Source organism: Trachurus trachurus, assembly GCF_905171665.1.
Source record: "Trachurus trachurus genome assembly, chromosome: 13".
NCBI lineage: Eukaryota > Metazoa > Chordata > Actinopteri > Carangiformes > Carangidae > Trachurus > Trachurus trachurus.
The window spans coordinates 32,712,357-32,732,984 of NC_139892.1; the positions used below are offsets into that span (position 1 = coordinate 32,712,357).

A 20,628-nucleotide genomic window follows, 5' to 3' on the forward strand; every position below is an offset into this window, starting at 1 on the left:
TATAAATATTATGCTTAAAAGTGTTAGCTACAAGTTTAATTCCTCCCGGCCAGTAGCCTAGGTGTTACACACTCGCCCGCTCTCACTCCAACCTTCAATTGTACCGCCTATAGGGAGCGGCTAGTAGCTAAAGCTAAGCTAACGCTAACCGTATTTAACGAGCAGCAGCTGCAGTGTTGTCGGCGGACTGGAAACACATCTGAATCATTTCACACTAACTCACCTGCAGACGAACCCGACTAACCAGCAGCATCACGCCTGCACCGGAAACGTTACAGTACCGGCCGTTACTTAGCATTAGCATTAGCACGATGCCATTTCTCCACAGAGCTATCAGAATCTGCCCCCCCCCCCGAGCTTCGCCTCACAAGACATCAACGCACTAATGCTGTTGGTGCAGAGATCATTTCATGCTGACGTAACCAGATGTAAATATTTGTAGGCTATATTTTGGACCAGTCAAAATGTATAAAACATACATAAAAAAATATTATTAAAAAAAAATTCAGCGATATTAACACTTTTACTCTGCACCCCTTTAGACGTTCTGGGGATATATTATTTTGAGAAATGAATCGTTTAGATGAAAAAGTTGTATCTATAACCTTTAAATCAAACATAAGCCTAAAAAAAAATGCAGCCCTGCCTCTGCGTATGTGTGTTTGTGTGTTTGCATGCGAGCGAGTGTGTGTTCCTTGCTGGTCCCTGTGCACACCCTGGGGTTAATCAGTGTGGAGCAGCAGTAGCCCGCTGTTCTCCCGTGAGACGTCTCTGTGGGAGCTGCAACAGCTGTGACGGCGTAAGTCACCCCGAGGATCCGCTGTTCCTGCTGCGCACACACACACACACACACACACACACACACACATATGCGCCGCCATGGCGATAGCGGCTGAGACCAACAGCCAACAGCTTGGCTTCTTTAATGTCTCTCTTCCATATGTTTTTACCTTGTCAGCCGTCTGTAGAGTATCTTTATTATCATCTGAACTGGACTGTACCGTTGAAGCTGTCATCAGGTGCTCTCCACCAGTCTAAAGGAGGAAATTGGATTGAGCCATCAACACCAGCTCTTGGTTTTAACACCTATAGGATTATTCAAGTGTTGAATAACAAACTTTACAACCGTATCTTCTACAGGCTGTTCCCCTTTAAAGCAGAGGAACACATGTACGTCTTGTCAGGAATGCGCCCTATGGCCTTGGATCAAAGAATCAGTGAAGCTGATGTGTTTATTTCTGCAGGTCTTGTGTCTGTCTGACCTGTATGTCACTGCACAGGAATGCGGTTTGCCTGACAGTCAGACACAATGTGGGCCGGGTCTCCGGTAGCTGCGACAGGTTGCAGCTAGCTGACAAAAATCTAGATGGTAATCGTAGACGCTCGCTGCCAGCCACCTGACGCCCGGCGATATGCCTTGATGAGTCGGGAGAATGGCTGTGAGGGGAAACGTCTGTGTGGCCTCGGCTCTCTAAGAATTTATTCTCATTTACAGCAGCTGTCTAGGATACTGTAAGAGGAGAAGATTTTAATAACTGTACATGTGTGTAATTCATTCCGGCTACAACTAATTGTTATCATAATCTTATGATTATTTTTGCAATATATTATTTATAAAATATTATGTGTATAAAATTACAGTAGAAAGTCAAATATGCTTGTTGATAATCACTCATTTACCAATGTAGCATCTTCCAGTGGCTTATTTTGTCTGAGCAACTGCCCAAAACCAGAACCATTCAGTTTATTATCGTCATCAAATTACTAAAACAATGATCCGATAATATAAATGTTTGGCCCATTGAAAGAATTTTAAGTGACACCCGTCAGCACTGAGTTGAGGCCTTCTCTTGTGTTTGTTTATTGTTGTTGTTGAGAAAGGTCATTGGAGGTTTTTGTGGTTGCTGCAACAATAATAAACTCAGAGCCGTACAGTTATGTTCACCCTGTTAAACTCCTCTGCTAATCCTCCTTACTTACCCTGTCACTCGGTTCAAGCTCTGCAGATGTAACAGAAAAGCCTGTCCTTACAGCTGGCTCTGCAGCTCGGCATATGGCTGGTTAATTTAGCGTAAACGGTGTCCAAGATGACCATCTATAGGAAATACAAGGGGTTTGCTTGAATGGGGTGTGCTATGGAAATAAAAACAAGTAACAGATGCTGGACGTCTGCTGATGAGTGCACTTTTACAGCCTGAAGCTCATGTCCTCTGAGGAGTTAAGAGCCCATTCGAACTTGCTTTGATGCTGCGGCCCGCAGAGACAAGGTGAGCGGAGATGGACGGACTGAAACCAAACCACAGGGAGAGAGGGGACAGATCTGGGGGCAGTGTGATGGACATTTTTACAGATAAAAGTGAAATTAAAGAATCAAAAGATCTGCTCAGTTGTTGCAGTGAAGCACATGGTGTGTGTGTGTGTGTGTGTGTGTGTGTGTGTGTGTGTGTGTGTGTGTGTGTGTGTGTGTGTGTGTGTGTGTGTGTCGTGTGTTGCTGCAGTGACACGAGGCTGCAAAGTGACCAACCGTCGGCCACGTTGTGCACAATGTTTTGTGCCGTGTCTTGTTATTTACAGCTCTGCTGCTCTCAGGTTGTGTGTCCTGATCGCCTGCGGACTAACGCCTACATCATACATCTTCTTGTTGGTGCACCTTCCCGTTCCTATGGCAACCAGTGCCCGCGTAGCGATCAAACCGCTACAGCAGCATTTCCAAGTGGTTTTAGTGAAAGGAGCTCTGTGTATTGCACATGACTTCACCACTGTATTTTCCTCTTATGTTGGCCAGAGTTAAAGTGCACAGCCAGTGGACTTCACTAATTTCTCCTAACATGTAGAAATGTAGTTGCCTGTTTGTATTGAGAAAGCTCAGTGTGAAATATCACTGACACAGAAGTGCAATCACCAGTTTCTTATCCAGGATTTACTAAAAATGAGTCTTAAATACTCTTAGTGAGAGTTAGGATCCCTAAAATGAATTCAGAAGTCTTGAATGTTTTCTCTAGCCTATACATGAGCAATAATGTTAGTCATAATTTACTTACTATTTTGTTCATTTAAATTTTACCATTGTTTTTGACCAATGTGGTATTTTTTAAGTATAAATGTGGATTTATAATATAATATATACATTTATCCATTTATCTGGTGCTTATCAAGGTTCAAGTATTTTTTAGGGATTAATTACTGATATTATTAATAATAATTGTCATAGCTGGAAATGACGAAATGTTATACAAATGTCAATAAATTCATGCATTTGTTTAATAATTTAGACATATTGATGTGGAGTAGGTGTATGTTAGCCTCATGTAGAAGGGTTTTATGAAGTAAACCTGGTGTTTGTTGACTGGTCACAACACAGTTATAATACAGTGTTAAATGGGAATCAGATAATGCAGTCAGAGCAAATTCATACTGGAACATTGCAATTGGAAGATCACCGGTTTCATTTTTAAAATATACTGTATCGTCAATCATTGATCAGAGGCTGATCAATCAGAGCAGCTCTACACTTGATGTGAAGTGAACATGGGGGGGGGGGTACTTCAGAGCAAACTGTCTGCTTTCATTGCGCTGCCTGCTCTCCCCCCTTGCGACACTCCCACTCCATCCTGATTTCATGTTAATGAAGATGTTCACAGCAGGACGGAGCCACGTGTCCTTCACTTGTGAGGAAAGGAAGCAATTTTTTGTCAGTATTGTTTCATTTCAATTCGAATGAAGTGGCGAGAATCGTGGGGGGGGGGGAAGAGACCGAGGGCTGTGCAGAGGAACGGAGATGTGAAAGGGATGAAAGTGTGGCAGTCCCCACCCCCCCCAGTGTTGGTGTGTGAATGGGGCTGCCCACCCCTCTCTGCAGGGGGTTCCCTCCCTCTCCTGCTGCAGCATAATATGTTACAAAAAAAAACAACAGATATCTGGAGAAGGCTGATGTGATTCGTGGGAAATATAGACTGAGCTGCTTCAGTGATGCTTTTACTCAAAGAGTAAGTCAGAATTAAGTCATCAGTTCATATTTTTGCATACAGTGACTATTTTCTTGATTGATTGATGTTCTACCCTGAAAATGTCAAAATAAATTGTGAAATTGTCCATAGTGTCCCAGAAATTGGCAAACCTCCAAAATGTTTAACAGACGGAAATATTTCATCGCTTATTAAAAGTTGCTGCTATGTTGTTATGTAATTATTGCGACAGACCTGTTGCTGTACCTGTATCTCCTGTTGCCATTCCAGGTGTTGCTATTGTTTATTGTACCTGCCCTATTCTCCTCTCTGAGTTTGTTGTTGCTGTCAGACTACAACGTCTGTAGGGTTATTATCCTGCCCTCGTCAGTCTCCAATGATCCTTTATATTTGTCTTTGGCTTGGTATTGAAGTATTGTTTTTTTTTCGTGACATCACTAATTCTGTATTTCATGCGCGTTTAGAGTTTTAGAAATGGATATTTAATGCGCTTAAAAGGTTTAATGTTAAGTTGGGGCAAGATTTACAGCTTTCGATATCCACTCACACTGATCTCAGTTCTTAAAAAGTGCACGTGACATGATAGAAAGAACTCACGCAGTGGGAAGAATTTGACAGCTCTGGCAAAACCTTCACAAGTTTGTGTTGATTTCATGCGTGTCTTTGCTTGATGCCAGGATTTTGAAAATGGAGGAGCAGCAATGTGAGCTCTGTGCTTTTCACCGCACACAGTGTGAAGGAAAACTTTAGTAGGCTGAGCTGTGGAGGAGTACTACTGACACAGCAAACGCTCTGAAATATTCATGCATCTGAGATGTGACAGTAATCCCATCTTAATCACAACATAATGCCAGTGATGGTGAAGGCACAGACACGCCTGCAGACACACACACAGACTACTCTTTTTATCCCATCAGTGGTGGGAGCGCTTCCACTGTAATGAGATAGTAGATACATTTATGTATTTATAGAATTATTAATGCTGATCTCATGGCCCTACTGCCCTGAAAACAAACTGTATGAACACACACACACACAGAGGGAGTGAGCCAACTCCGTCTTGGCAGTGTGACAGTTAGACTCTAATACTAAATACATAACATACATTCGAGACTAAAGAAGAGACTCAGTCTCACAAGGCTATGATCCAGCAGACGTGTGTGTGTGAACAGATCTCACTCCCTCAGCGTAAACTTTAAGGTTCACCGATGTTTAGATGTGGTGTTTGTGGAGCCACACAGGTCATTTGTCTTCATCCAGGTGTTGACACATCATCCTCTGTCCAGCTTCTCTGCTGTGTGGTTCGGTTTGAGACCTTAACTGTGATGCACTCATTCGTCAGACCCAGAGGACTTTACAGAGGGCGTCACACACCATGACAGATCCACCGCCTCGCTCTCGACAAAAATGTTTTGTTGACACAAGAGAGAAAAAAAGAGGACTCGGTACAGGTAGTTCAGGAATAACAGAAATACCACAGATACCAGCTCTCTGATGCTCACAGCAAACATTTTTAAGCTGAAAATGTGAGGTTGTGTTTTGCACTCTGTTTGTGTGGTTCACCAGCTGCTGTTGTTGAGGCTCTGACCACATCATCCTGATCATTCGTGGCTCGGACTCAGAGGTCGAGTGTCGGCCGGCCTCTGTGGAAACCTGTTACACTGAAATGAACATCAAAACACCTACCATGCCTGTTGTTTTCTCTCCAATACTACTATCTGCAACTTTTAAAGACCCCTAAACCAAAAATAGATTTTTTGAAATTATTAACATGTAAATGTAGTGTTTGGGTTCTGCTACAAGACATTTCGGCAGCCAAGTTGCTAATGCAGTCATTACTGAGCATTTTAGATTTGAAAATGTGGTTTCAAAGCCAGAGTCTGAAAAAGTTGGATTCAGTTTTTCAGCACCCAGTCAGGTTTAATACGTCAGAATCCCTAGCAGCAGCCAATCCCGTTGATTTTTTTTTTTGCATCTCATTTGTTGTTTACTGTGATGATGATGACACTTCACATCTACTTATAGATGTTCAATAACAGTATCATTGGATGACGTGGCCGAGAGGCGTTATTGCCGCCTTAAATATGGGCGACTAGGGTTCGAATCTCAGTGCGCAAGTCATGATGCATTTGCATACTCATGAATATTCATAGAACCTGGAATTTTCAATGAGGGAGACATAGTAGACGTGTTTTTAGCCTCTTTGAGAGTTATTTAAACAACTTTTTTGTGGGAAAGCAATTTTAATCAAAACATAGTACGGTAATAGCTGAGCATTTTTACAATTTTTAAAATGCTGCTTTAGGGGGACTTTAAAATATTTGAGGTACCATCGCCAATTCATTTTTCTATCAGTTAACTTAATTCCTGCAGGTGTAAACATTTGATCTCACTTATTTGTGATCTCATGATATGTGTCCTTGAGCAGGAGTGTGACAATAGCTGCATACAGTCTATATACAGGCGGTGCAGGTATAACTACTTTGATGCTGAGGCCGAGGTCTGGGCTGCAGTGCAAACTCCTCCATCCATGGTTGGGAAGTTTTCACTCGCACTTTAATTTCATTTTCAGGGCAGCAGAGTGAGACCTGAGCTTTAAATCCTTGCTGACGCTGCTGACTTCGTTAAGGGGCCGATGCTGCGCCGTAGAGAAAAAACAGACACACAATCAGTGACCCTCGTCCACCCCCTGCTCTCCCTCTCTGACTGAAGACACTGTTATTATCCCAGCCATGGCAGGATAAGTGGACCCTGATTGATTGGTATTGATTAGAACTGTATTTGTCAGACAGTAATGGGCCTCCCCCTCAGGACATTATGTCTGCTGATTCCCACCCACCCACCCTCCCCCCTTCTTCTGGCCCCACTTCACCCGCTCTTTATATCCCACTTGTATTTGAAGAGCCCCCCTCCCATCCACTTCTCTTCTCAGGCCCCTCGACCTCTAATCATGGTGTACAGTCTCCTCTTCTTTGACTCCACTCGTCCTCTATCTGTCTCTAGAGCAGGAAGACGGACTAGAGGTGCCAGGAGTCGATGGAGAGCACAGGTGTTAGTGTTAGTGTGTTAGTGCACGAATACTTCCCCCTTCTGTAGAGGAGCAGCTGCATCTGCACATTATTTCTGGCTCAGCATTTGAAAACATGGTCAGATTCTGCAGCAGTAAAACCAGAGTTTTTTTTTTTTTTGCCGCTCTTTGTGTTGTTTGAGCCGGTCTTGTGCGTACGCAAAACGTGTTTTCAGTACAGACAGAGCGCCTCGGGCATCTCTGTTCAGACACCTCGCGCACAATAGATGTATGTGCGATGCCGAGCGTGGAACTGATTACAGCTGTTGTGCGGAAACACACGTTCACGCCCTCAATTATTACAGCCACTTACGGATCATGTGAAATAGGAAATGTAAAAAAAAAAAAAAAGAATTAATGAGGCACGTGTGCACAGCTGATCAGAAGAAGAAAAAAACCTTACAATGTTGTGTGTGACTGTTGTGCATCATGTCATCAAACTTGGAAGGACGTCAACTTTATCTGACCAAAATGTCTCTTTCTCTTTTCCTTCAGAGTAAAACACGGATCCCTCCCTTCCTGCACAGTGACGTCAGACCTCAGTAAACCTGCTTGACCTTCACAGCTGACTCCACAACAAGGTAACAGTACTGTATGAGCCTGTGTGTGTGTGTGTGTGTGTGTGTGTGTGTGTGTGTGTGTGTGTGTGTGTGTGTGTGTGTGTGTGTGTGTGTGTGTGTGTGTGTGTGTGTGTGTGTGTGTGTGTGTGTGTGTGTGTGTGTGTGTGTGCAGTTTAATTATGGTTCAGCTGTGATCTGTGAGTTTTAGTGGTATGGACTTGGACTTGGCAGACTGGAACGTTTAACCGACTTCAAAACCCAGACATTTGTTTTTTGGTCGTACTAGTGTGATCCACTTTTATGGGCTGTTTTCATACTTTTACTGTAAACATTTCTGTTCTCATCATTTAAAGCTGCCAGCTGTTGGATTTGTCTGCCGGTGCCAGGATGTAAGCTCAGTTGCGTTTGGTTTTGATTTGCATTATGTTTGTGTGTATTTGGTTTGTAGGAATAAATTCTCTGTGTAGTCTTTGATTTACATCCAACAAGTAACAATCATGTTTTACTTGGTATTCGATTGAACTGCTGCATCTTGACTTGATAGAAGACTTTACTGACTGACTGCACTCTGATGTGTCCCAGTCATATTCCCTCTGATACAAATAAGTCCTTCACAACAAATGTGTTGTTATCGGCAGCCTTTACTGTTCTTCTGTTTTGTTGGCTTCAGGAAGCATTTTGACCTATTTGACCTACTATTTTTGTGATGGCCACAAATACTGAAATACCATTATTTTATTCTGATCTTGTTTTAGTCTATGGTTCATTATTTCTTTGGTATTTTAACTAAATATCTAGTAGTTTATCAAGTACCTTCAAACAGGTATTGATGCTTGTCTGTTGGTTTGTTTTTTCAAATAGATACAATGCATTTGTTTTTACAATGAAACCGGTGAAGGTCAGTGTCCTCTTATTCCCTGCAGCTGCTGGTTAAACACTTGTTTGCTTTAGGTTAGACAGACAATCATTCAACCTGACATTTGAAGTTCATGACCTCACTAAATTCAAGTCTCTATCTTCTAAAAATGTCCTTGAGCCGTAAGCAGCTCCTGGCGTGTTGTTGTTGACCTGTGACCACCTCTGATGAATGAGAAGTGAAACAAAAAAACTCTCTTTGGCGATGAACTGGATTTGTTTTAGAAATGTTTTTGACAAATTGGGAAATATTGGCGTTTTATTAAAGAGCGGCAGTTGCCTGAATGTTTATCCTCCTGTTCCTCCTCCACACTTCCATCTCAACTCCTTGGTTTCCCCCCTCGCGATTCATCTGATCCATCTGAGATAAACAAGCAAATAACCATGATAATGAACGGTGATGTCGCTGTCATTTCTGATCCTCCGGCTAGATGCAAGGCATGAGACTTGTTTTTTATCTGTGTGTTTGTGAGTGTGTGTGTGTGTACTAAATGAGTCTTGCTCTTTTCACACCACCGCTTGTCTCTTCCTCCTCCTCGTCTTCCTCATCCCCTTGAGATGTCTCAGTGTCACGGGACGGCGGCCTGACAGACAAACAGGCAGATGGAAGTGACACCAGCGACATCAGCGAGATTCAGCAAAACAATGGGAGACGGAAATCAACGGAGACAATGACAGTGTGAGGTCGAGTGAGACTTGAGGAAAAAAACTGGGGAGGAAAGTGAGTTGAGAGGAAAGCAGGGAGACGGGGAGATAGCCGCAGCTTAGTAAATCTCCAGCCTGAGACAGAGATGTCGCCTCTAGATAAGACAAACACACTTACAAGCCCAATATAGACGAACGTCAGAGGCTTCGCTTCCTTCCAGCCCACTGTCCTGATATGTCACTGTTGTTTTCAGAGTTTCCTCTGGAGTTCTCTTGTTGATCGAGGGGTATCTGAGACTGAAATTTGCCTCAAGGCATCTTCTATGTCTTGAATATTTTATTGTTACTTCCTGGTAAATTGTTTTTGCACAGGAAAAAATGTTTGGAAAATCTCCAGCACCTTTCTTCCAGACCCCGATTTTAAATTAAAGGGACAACGAGGAGTTTTTGAAAAGCGAAGCGTTTTCACACTACATTTATGAGCCTCCGCGCGCACCGTGAAATTCTTTGACCGGCGCAAGACGGACTCATGTTTCCATTCATCAAGAATTAAAGTCAGAGGTTCAAAGAGGTTCACATACCGTCGTAGTTCCGACCATAAACAGCGATTCGGCGGCGTTATTCTCATGACTCGCCACGAAACCGAATGTAAAGAAACGCTGGTCGGCTCGACCAGCATTTCCGCCACCACTAATAATAACAAAATAACGATAGAGACAAAACAATATATTCATCGAAAATGGGCCCATTAACAAGTGTGGGTAATGTAGATTCATCCACATTAACGTGTGACTTTTAAATAACCAAATAGAAACACCTTGTTCTCCCTTTAAAGTTCATATGTGCACCTTAAAGGGGAACTATGTAAGTCCAGTCGCTTTTCCTCTGTTTTGCTAACCCTCCTCTCGGCCATGTGCATTTGTGTACAACCAAGCTGACGGGAAATCAATCAATAGAGCGGTACACAACGTTATATAGGTGATGTTACGACGTGTATATTTGTGTAGTTTAATCTGTCATGAACAAGAGATTACGGGGCGCGTTTGTGTCGCGGTGCACAAAGTTGTTTTTCAGCCATGAGACACTACGTGGAAGGCAGAGAGCCTCCATTCTCCCTGTGACAAGTTACATGTCATATATTTAACCATCACAATTACTCCAAAGCTGTTTAATTAAGGTAAAAATGTAGCATAGTTAAGATACAAATCCTGCATAGTTCCTCTTTAAATCATGAATTGATCATCCAGTCTCTACAGCCAGAACAAGTCATGTTAAAGGATGAATCAATGATCGTTAAGGAAGTACTGCCATGCAAAGCTGCATGAATGAATTAAATGTTTTTAATTGAAATGAATGCACTAACTATAACAATTCCAGGCTGTACCAGCTGTATTGCTGGTTTTCAGCCATGTCTTTGTTTAGTGTGCCCGTAAGCAGCATCTAATTTAGTATTAAATATGTCTTAAAGTCTTGAGGTTAACTTTGCTGAAAACCCTGAGTCTGTGTTGCATTAATGATGACATCTTCCTGCTGCAGGGAAATAAAACGCTGCTCTCACACACTGTGGTTGAAGAGAGAGAGCCCCAGCCAGAAGCAGAGCCCTGTAGCTCTGTTTGGTACATACGCCAGCCCCACATCCAATTTGTTTATCAAATCAGTTTTTTTTTTTGCAGAGGGAAAACACGTTACCTCTGCAATCACATCCTGTAACCTCTCATCACGAGCCTCTGTCACTGCTCCACTAAAGAGCACAATGAAACATCCAGCCGCTGAACTGGCTCTCATTGTCCCATCCACCGCTTCTTTTGTCCATTCACTGAACTCTCTTTGAAATATTCAAGATGTGTGGCCCAGCTCGTCTGGCACTGTCTTGTTGAATTTATATTGTTTTAGGATTTGTGAACCCAGACTCTTTGTCTGGCAAGTATCAAGTCTTTAGGTGTGACTAGTGACTTTGGCTTGTTTTGACTCCAACACTGCCAGCTCTGACTTTTCACTTGGCCGAGGTCGACGAGCCTGAGTTTAGTGACAGCGCGTGGACCCGATGGGACCTGTGGGGCTGTCCTCTCCTTCAGAGGTCATGGTGGCAGGAGTGCTGGATGTGCTGTTCCCCCGGCTGCCTGCCAGTGCTGTAACTGCGTTGTATTACAGTGTTGTGTGCTCTGTTCTGCCCCTGTCTGCCGTCTGCCAGTCATATGCGCCACCATCTGTTCTTCAAAAAACGGCTCATAATCGAGCTCGTACTCTGGCATTGTTTGCTTGATTTAAACGCTTTCAATTACTGCTGGTGTTTTATGTCTTTGGACTTTGTTTTAGTCTTGTTACAGCGATTTATGTTTGCCTTTTTATTACCATTTAGATGGTTATTGTCGATACTCAGTCACTTTTGGTTTTGTGACATGTGCTTGCTGCCACTTTGCTCCGTCTTGGCCCTGACAGAAAGAGAAACATATGGCCAGTCTGTCCCTCCTCATCTCTGTTCCTTTTTACATTTGGTGACAAGCCCTCAATAGCACACTATGATCTCGGCTCAGGTCCGTCTCCATTACTGTGGCAACCGTCGGCAGCGGCGCCTCCTCCACGTCAAGTACACTCATTCCTTTGGAGGCTGCATTCCTGTGCGAACTCTGTCATTACAACAATCTAACCAGCGTAATTACCAGCCTCCGTGTGTGTTTGTGGTGCACGGGCCAAGCCTGCACCATGCAGGGCAAGTCAGAGCGGGTGTGGAGGGTAAAGGCATGAATGGGTACATCCCAGAGCTAACTAATTACAATATGTGAGTAATTAAAAGGCATTAAATGCCTGGGCTTCATCCCCTAAAGTCTGCACTAAAGCTGGTCATGTCTGCACAGTTCTCACTGGAGCTGAAGGGGACTGAGTCTTTCTTGTGTGTGTGTGATTTTCTGGATTGTGTTCACTTTTTGTTTGTGGTCAATAATACTCTTTTATAAAGTTGTTGTTTGGCTCTCAGTATTTTGCCTCCATTGTCTGATAATATTTAATTAGCTGGCCATCATATCTAATATGCGTTTTCTTTTCTTTTTTTGTTCAACCTCAACTTATTCATACACTCACTCTTTGGTTAGTGTCATCATTTAGGTTTAGGATTTCTCTCTAAAATAAAGTAAGGCTTATACCTTATACTGTATATAATGACTGAAAATTATCTATCTATCTATCTATCTATCTATCTATCTATCTATCTATCTATCTATCTATCTATCTATCTATCTATCTATCTATCTATCTATCTATCTATCTATCTATCTATCTATCTATCTATCTATCTATCTATCTATCTATCTATCTTTATTTAAAGGTTTAAGGATCAGGGGCATTGCACATTAATAAAAACATTTAAACAAATGTAAACATGCCAGAATTAGCCAAAAGGCTATTTTGCATCTGTTGTCCCTATCTATCTATCTATCTATCTATCTATCTATCTATCTATCTATCTATCTATCTATCTATCTATCTATCTATCTATCTATCTATCTATCTATCTATCTATCTATCTATCTATCTATCTATCTATCTATCTATCTATCTATCTATCTATCTATCTATCTATCTATCTATCTATCTATCTAATCAAGTGGTTGCAATTGATTTTTTTTTTTTTTGACAGTGTGTCAAGTGTCGAGCGTTACCCAGTGATAAAACTACAGAGATTTATCATCTGAATCTGCAGCTCTGCTTTGCTTTCCAGTGTTTTATGGCAAGTGTCAGCTCGTTGTATAACTGCCTGGCCCGCAACTGTTGGGGTTCACTCCTACTGCTCTCAGAGTGTCACTTTCAGCCACAGCAGGCAGCTGTTTTCAGCTACAAAGCTCCAAAAAACCCACCACACACTATCTGCTCAGGCTCAACATAAAACAACAGACAGGCAGACACAGTTAGCGACCAGCTGGTGAACATAGTGGAGCATTTAGCAGCTGAAGACCCAGACATGTCCCCCAGGAGTTGGTAGAGCTCAAAACAAAGATTAGGGAAGATGGGATATTAGACAAATATTCATCAGGTGGCCAGAAAGCCAGATGATGGTGATGATATAAAAAGTTATATCTAATAAATAATATCTTTATATAAGTGAATGTTAATGTGAGGGTCAGGTGTTCGACCAAATACGTAAATAATAAGCAACATGTAATAACCTTCCCTTCTCTGTGCTTTGTCATCTCACGTGTTAACTATCTCACAGGGGAAACTGCAGTTATTCCAGGTCACCAGTCTGTGTCTGTCACTTTGTGGACCGAAGTGAAGTGTGTTCACTGACGGGCCTGTGTGCTGCTGACACTGAGAAGTCCACCATTAAAGAGCAAACCACTTTCTTCATCGCCTCCCTCATCAGGGAGCCCTCGGACACATAATGAAGCCATTCTGCAGCTCCTGCAGCTGGGCTCGCATAATCTGGGATTGAGTCTGATAGTGGATCACAGGACGGCTCTCCGGATGAGGAAAGACTCTGTCAGAAAGCATGATCAGAGCGCCAGCCTTTGGCCCGGAAGTGCCTGTGGTTGTCCACAAACAAAGACATGATACATTAGTGGAGCCGTATGACGATAGAGGGATTTTGTTTGCTGTGAATGAGTTTTGTTGATGGTGCCTCTGTGCGTGTATGAGTGAATGAGTAATGCAGTCGCGGGGCCAAAAAATGAATTCAGCAAGGACTCATAAAAGGCGTTGTGTATCATAAAACTCACACAGGCCACTGAGCTGCCTTGACACAAGAAAATAGCTCGAGTTTATTCAAATTCGAGAGTCGACGTAGGATTTAGAAATACTGAGGCAGCTGGGGAGTGGCGGGCACAGATTTGTTTTCACAACAAAATTGTTTCTAATAACCGCTTCCTGCAGGCTGTGTGTGAAACTTACTGGAAAGAGTCAAGCGTTTAAGCCCCTCATTTCATGTTCGTGTAGCTTCCCCCGGTTTTTCAACTCCAGTGTGCAGCAGCAGTATCGTTAAAATGCATGAATTTTAATGCAGTTCAAGCGCAGTTAAACGTTGTGTATGTGAGAGAGTGTGTGTTTTTTCAGCGTGTGGTTGAATTGTATGATCTAATTCCTCAATGCTTTTATCCGAGGAGTAGAAAATTTACTGCTTGTGTCGGATTCATCATGGAAAAGAGTTTAACAGTAATATGAAACTCTGAAGGGTTAATATATGTGTCTGAATAAAAGTTGAACGAGAAAACTGCCTCAAAAAGCAGTGTTTCATGAAATGTTGCGGTTGAATTGTATGCTACATAATACAGTCTTAATAGATCCAGGAACCTTGGGATTTGATGACAGCAGTGCAATGTGGAATAACATGGTTAGGTGTAGGGGGGAAAAAAATCTTGCGAAGCCTGGATCTTAACAAGAGCACATTTTAAAAGGTATGCAGATTATGTGCGACGGCCCTCTGAGCTAATTTAGTGTAGATATGTGAATGACTGCGGCAGTTAGAGGAGAGACTTATGTAGATAAAGGCACTTTAATCCAGGAGCTGAGTCCTAAATAGAGAATGAGATTAGACGGAAACTCAAGAATGGAAATGGAAATTCAGAAGAGGGGAAGAGTAGCTGTAGCTCCAGAAAAACCAGCAGTTTGACAACAGCAGAGATGGATGGACTGAGCACATTTATATCGTAGACAGCTTGCTGAAGCCAACACACACACACTGTTATTATTATTATCATGTTTTCCACATTGAATTTTTGGTTGTGTAGCTGGGGTATCTTTAAAAAGACTAAAGGGTATTAAAAAGTCTGATACATTTTCTCCTGTCCGTCAGACGCTCTAATGTTGTATAGTTAAATGTTTTACATACACGTCGTAACATTGTTTAACATTGTTATATAACGTTATCCACCGCTCCATGTATTGATTTTTTTTGCCGGCTTCGTTGTAAAACAAATGCACATGGCTGAGAGGAGGGTTAGCAAAACAGCGGACAAGCGACTGGACTTGCATAGTTCTTCTTTAAGCTCAAAGTGCAGGTGTTATTTTTTGTTTAGGAGCTTCAGTCAACTTGCGCCAATTTGTGCTAAATTTGTCTCCCTTGATTTTGTACCCTGCCTTTATACATCGACCAGTATTGTGGTCCTAAAAAGGTCTTGGGTAAAAAAATGGGACCCTATAACACAGACAGCAGGATTTCCAAAATCCTGTGTGCTGTCTGTACATGGCTGCTGAAATTGCACCATGGCTCCTTCTTCACTCTTTAGTCATGGACCACTGTGCCAGCGTATTCTCATTGTTTGCTGTGTCTACCAGTGGAGTGGTAACCACAGCGTTATATTACAGAGTGAAAATCCCCAACCAACCAGTTACTCGAAACAACCACAACAATCAAAATAAAAAAAAATGTGACCATGAGTTGAATGTTTTTGCCCAGACAGAGAGAAAAGATCCAGATGTTGAAACCTAGCTGAACTTTTTAGATCACCAAACAGGTAATTAACATTAAGGTGTGTATGTGTGTGTCAGTGCGAGGGCTAAAACACGATCATCTGCCAGTGTTCCTGTACCTGAGCAGTTATCATGTAAGATGTAAAAGCCTCCTGAGACGCTCCTGAACAAAGTCTTCACAAGGCCAGTGGGTTTCGGGACTTGATGCTGTGTGACTGTCATATTAAAGTACGCCTCTGTGGTTCACTGAGCAATGCGCCGCTCTCCTCTCCTCTCCTCCTTGCTCTTTCTTGATTCTTTCCAATCCCTCTATTTCTGGCTTTACCCCACCTCCTCCGCCCCTCCAGCTGTTGGGTCACTTTAGTGAGCTCGCTCCTTTTCTGTCTCTCCCCAGAAGTTCCTATTCATCTCTCCCCGCCTCAAAGACCATTAACTCCACAAAGTTAGACTTGTTTATTGTTTGGTACCATTGTGTAGAGCACAGAGTGTAGCCTCTGTGTCTTTGCCATGCAGAGGTCAGTGTCCGCATGACGTCAATATCAGTCACGAGCTGACTCAAACGCACACAAATACGAGCTGTCTCATCATCGCTCTGTTTTTTTTCTTCCAAAGGAGAGACAAGACTTGAATGGTGAATATGTGCCAGAGATGAAGTCTTTAAATTGTCTATGTACTCCCTCTGTTTGGATCAGAATTTCTTTCTATCCAGATAATATGCGCTGAAGAGTTTTAGGGGTTTTAATCTGCAACAGAACGGCCACAGCCTTCATGTCCTGTGGGTATATGAGTACTCGTTGTGTTCAGGCGCGCACGCGGATGCACAGCGTGTGATTATAATATCCCTTGTCAGCCTCCTGAAGATTAGCCTCAACGGGAGAAATCCTCTGTCATATCCCTTCACCTTATTTTTTCTTTCTCTCTCTCTGGCTCGCTCTCTCTCTGGCTTATCAGTCTAAGGCCTACGTTGTTTTACAGTTGAGCGACTTGCTCTTTTTCCGAATTTAGAGCTTTAGAGGTTTTCCTTTGGGTCTGGGGGGAGAATTTGGGACTCGCAGGCTCTGTCATTTAAAAATATTCCAGTGTTTCAAATCTTATTTGTTTTGGTTTTAGAGTTTTGTGCAGATTGTCTCAGATTGGCTGATTGTTTTCCCCCTTTTTTCATCCTTTTCTCAGACTGAAAATAATCCAAGAAGAAAACGAGGGTTGGTCCGAACTCAAACTGGTCGTCATGGACCAGTGAGGTCTCTCCCACCCTTGCCGGCTGAAGGCAATGTGTTTTGGAGCTGGAGGCCGTAGCAGTGTCAGCAGAGTGTGTGTGGGGCCGCTCCTCCCCCTCTTCTCGAGCACCCCTCCTCACATGGGATGCCAGCCCCCTGCCCCCCGACCCTGAGCTCTCCTGGGGAGCCATGAACAGCTACAGAGACAGAGGGGTCACTTGCACCTCCTCGGACCTTCTGGATGGAGGAGGAGGAGGAGGAGGAGGAGGAGGGTTTGCCCAGCACACTCCATTTCGTCACACCCCTAATGGCCACCCGGCCCCCGGCCCCACAGACCTGGCCATCCCACCGCGCCTGTCCGTGCCCAAAATGGGCGTTCGAGCGCGGATCGCGGAGTGGCCCCCGCGGCGAGCACAGTCCCGGGAGTCCCTGCTCGAAAACGGGCAGATTGGCATGAATCACTACGGAGACGACTGCGCCACTTCGCTGTCATCTTCGGTTCTGTCATCGGACGTCGGTCTGGTGCGGGGAGGGATCGCAAGGTTGCCACGACGACGGTCAAAGGAAGTAGAGTTCAGAGTAGGAGGGTTCGGAGGCGAACGAGGTTCACCTCTGAGCCTCAGAGTTTTCCCGCCGTTGAGGCAGCGCTCCAACAGCGAGGTCACGCTCAGCGAACAGGATGAGAACGAGGTGAGTCTCTTAGATCTGCCTCCATCACAACTCTGAACAAAGTAAAAAATAAGTTTATTACAAAGAAACCACGAAGAGTAAACATGAAGGAGCATGATTTGACCTTTTTAAAACCTTCATCCAGCTTAATCTGTGTGTCAAAGGTCCACGGAGGAAAATCAAACCTTAGTGGCTGACACAAGTCATGCAGCACGTTCCTGTGTCTTATCTATATGTTTGAGCTAAAAAAAAAAACACACATACCATCCTCGTATCAAGTGAGGTCCTGCTTTTTCATTCTAATGTTATGAGGTGCATAATCCCTGTGGTCCCTGAGTTTTGTTGAAGTTTTAATGAGGGACGACAAAAACACACCTCATCTCCATTTTAAAGGACAATTCCAGGCGAATTCAACTCGGGGGTGTATTTTCATATCATTTTAGGTCTAAAAGAAGGAATCTGAAGATTTTCAGTTTAATTGCTCCTGTTTTGCGGTAGCTGCATCTGTCCCCGCATCGCCACGGCAGCAATGAATGGGAGTGGATGTAAGTTCCACTGTTTAGGCTGTTTCCAACCCTCAAAGCCGCAATTTTTTTCCACATACAGCATCAGATGGCTACTCAAACATGCACTGAGAAGTTTATTTACTTCAAGCAGGCCGACATGTTTGTAAAACTAGATCTAATTCAAAGTCTCCCGGAGTCTCGCGTGAGCCCAAAGTTGCAGTGTTGGTGTGTTCAGGCGCTGTGGGAGCTACCGTTTGTGTCATAAACACAGGAATATCAACTCTTTACTTGCTTGAAGTGTACATTTTTTTCCACAGACAGCGTCAGGTGGCTACTCAAACATGCGCCGAGAAGTTTTTTTTACTTGAAGCAAGTCAAGAGTTGATATTCCTGTGTTTATGACACAAACGGTAGCTTTCCCACTGCACCTGAACACACCGCGCACGGCAACTGGGTCTCGCGCGAAACTCCGGGAGACTTTGAATTAGATCTAGTTTTACAAACATGTCGGCTTGCTTGAAGTAGATAAACTTCTCGGTGCATGTTTGAGTCGCCATCTGACGCTGTCTGTGGAAAAAAAATTGCGGCTTTGAGGGATGTAAACAGCCTAAACAGCGGAACTTACATCCACTCCCATTCATTGCTGCCGTGGCGACGCAGGGACAGATGCAGCTACCGCAAAACATGAGCAATTAAACTGAAAATCTTCAGATTCCTTCTTTTAGACCTAAAATGATAGGAAAATACACCCCCGAGTTGAATTCGCCTGGAATTGTCCTTTAATGTATTAGGGATGCTGCATATACATGTTACCATGGTTACTAGATGATCTCGCAGGAATATTTACACAGCTTATCCAAATCTACTCTTCAATAGTTCATAGTCAGAGGATGGATTATTACAGTGTTTCATCTTCTGAATTCATCCTAAAACTGCACATTGTAACAGCAGGAAATCCTTCTGCTGCTACGTCTGGTTTGATTTCCCATTAGCTCTAATAAGCCGAACCTTTGTCTGAAATGAACCACCACATATACATAGAGAGTTCCCAGCAGGCTGAAACAACTCTCTAACTCCCTTTTCTGCTTCAAGGTGGAGGTGCGTGGAGTCGGCGGGATGGGGAACCTGTTCAGAGAGTACGGCAGCACGTCCTCCATCGACATCCAGGGCATTCCCGAGCAGAGCTTCTTTGATATGCTCAGCCAGTTCCACCAGGAGAGGCCGGACCAGCGCAGCTCGGCACCCATACGCCTCAGGGAGCTGCTGCGCGCCCCGGACTCGCCGCCCAGCGCGCCTCTTCCCTCCGCTCCCTCGCCCGGCCCCTCAGGCGGGGACGACAGAGGCGCGGGAAGGAAGGACGGGGCCGAGAGAGTGAGGAAGAAAAGCGGCGGGACGGAGTCGTCGCTCGGCACCTCGTCTTTGTTCAGGAAACTCAGGAGCTCCAGCAGAGGGGAGCTGGACGGAGGGAAAGGAGAGACTAATGAGGACGGGGGCCGAGGTTCAGACCCCTCCTACAAAGCCTGGGTGTGCCCCAAGAGTTTCGTCCACTTCGACGCTCAGAGCATCCTGTTCGACCTGCACGAGGCGGCGGCGCAGCGCGGCTACGCCACGCAGAGGAGGAACACCGCCACGGGGGCGTCGGCCGCCTCGGTGTCCCTGTCCGTGTCCAGGTCCTCCGCTCCCAGCCTGAACGAGCCGGTTTACTCCAGCATCGAGGACCTGACCCTGAGCCTGGACCCCGGCTGCGCGACCCCCTCCCTCAGCATGGACCCCCTGGAGGGGCCTCCCGGAGCCCACGGCTCCAGCTCTCTGCTCCTCTGCTGCCCCCACTTCCTCAACGAGACCGGGGGCCACGGCGAGCGCAACATCAGCTTCCTCAGCTCGTCGGCAGAGCGAGGAGGGGACGGAGGAGGGGACGGGGGCAGGGCGTGGCTGAGGAAGAGCAACGCCAGCGTGTCGGTGCTGGAGGTGCTGATGGAGCAGCAGGTGACGAGGCTCGACAAACTGAAACTGTACAGCATAGAGCATGTGGACCAAGGAGCCAGATACTACAGAGACTACTTCCATGGGAAAGGTAATACACACACACACACACACACACACACACACACACACACACACACACACACACACACACACACACACACACACACACACACACACACACACACACACACACACACGGAAACACAATCATGACATATCAATCAATTGCTCTCTAGAAAACCAATACCAGCCTTTATAATCAATTCATCTTGTGCTGCAGGACACGATGGCTTTCATTATCAGTACCTCAGGGCAGGAATGATTCATTGTTTAATCTATTATTTAAAAACTAATCTAAAAATAATTACAAGTGGATCCAAGGTGAAATCCTTATGTTGTTTGATATGTCCAACAAGCAACAAGCATCAAATCCCCAAAGACAGATTCATCATTTAAATAGCAAAGGATCAAATATACCACATTTTCTTTGCTTTACAGCACCATAAAGTAAAACAAAACAGGTTGTGAAAAATGTAGACTAAATGACTGATAGATTCATCAATAAAATAACTAAAATATATCAAATCATAATAGATCTTGCAACACTCGCTCTAGACTGTTTGATCCCGTTTTTGCCCCTCTGATTTGAGCCCCTTGTGTGTAAATCAGAAGGCGTAGACGTCATTTGTGCGGCCAAAG

General features: G+C 44.1%; 1 protein-coding gene across 3 annotated transcripts in view; it reads left to right on the forward strand.

The window, feature by feature from the left end:
- Positions 1 to 20,628, forward strand: part of sipa1l3 (signal-induced proliferation-associated 1 like 3) — an 88,765-nt gene that overhangs the window by 29,455 nt on the left and 38,682 nt on the right. For all 3 annotated transcript variants that reach the window (XM_083985500.1, XM_083985499.1, XM_083985501.1), the window contains exons 2-4: positions 7,528 to 7,613; positions 16,725 to 17,458; positions 19,036 to 20,017. In XM_083985500.1, coding sequence (XP_083841626.1) covers positions 16,958 to 17,458; positions 19,036 to 20,017 — 1,483 coding nt within the window. In that variant the 5' untranslated portion in view covers positions 7,528 to 7,613; positions 16,725 to 16,957. The remainder of the gene's footprint in view (positions 1 to 7,527; positions 7,614 to 16,724; positions 17,459 to 19,035; positions 20,018 to 20,628) is intronic.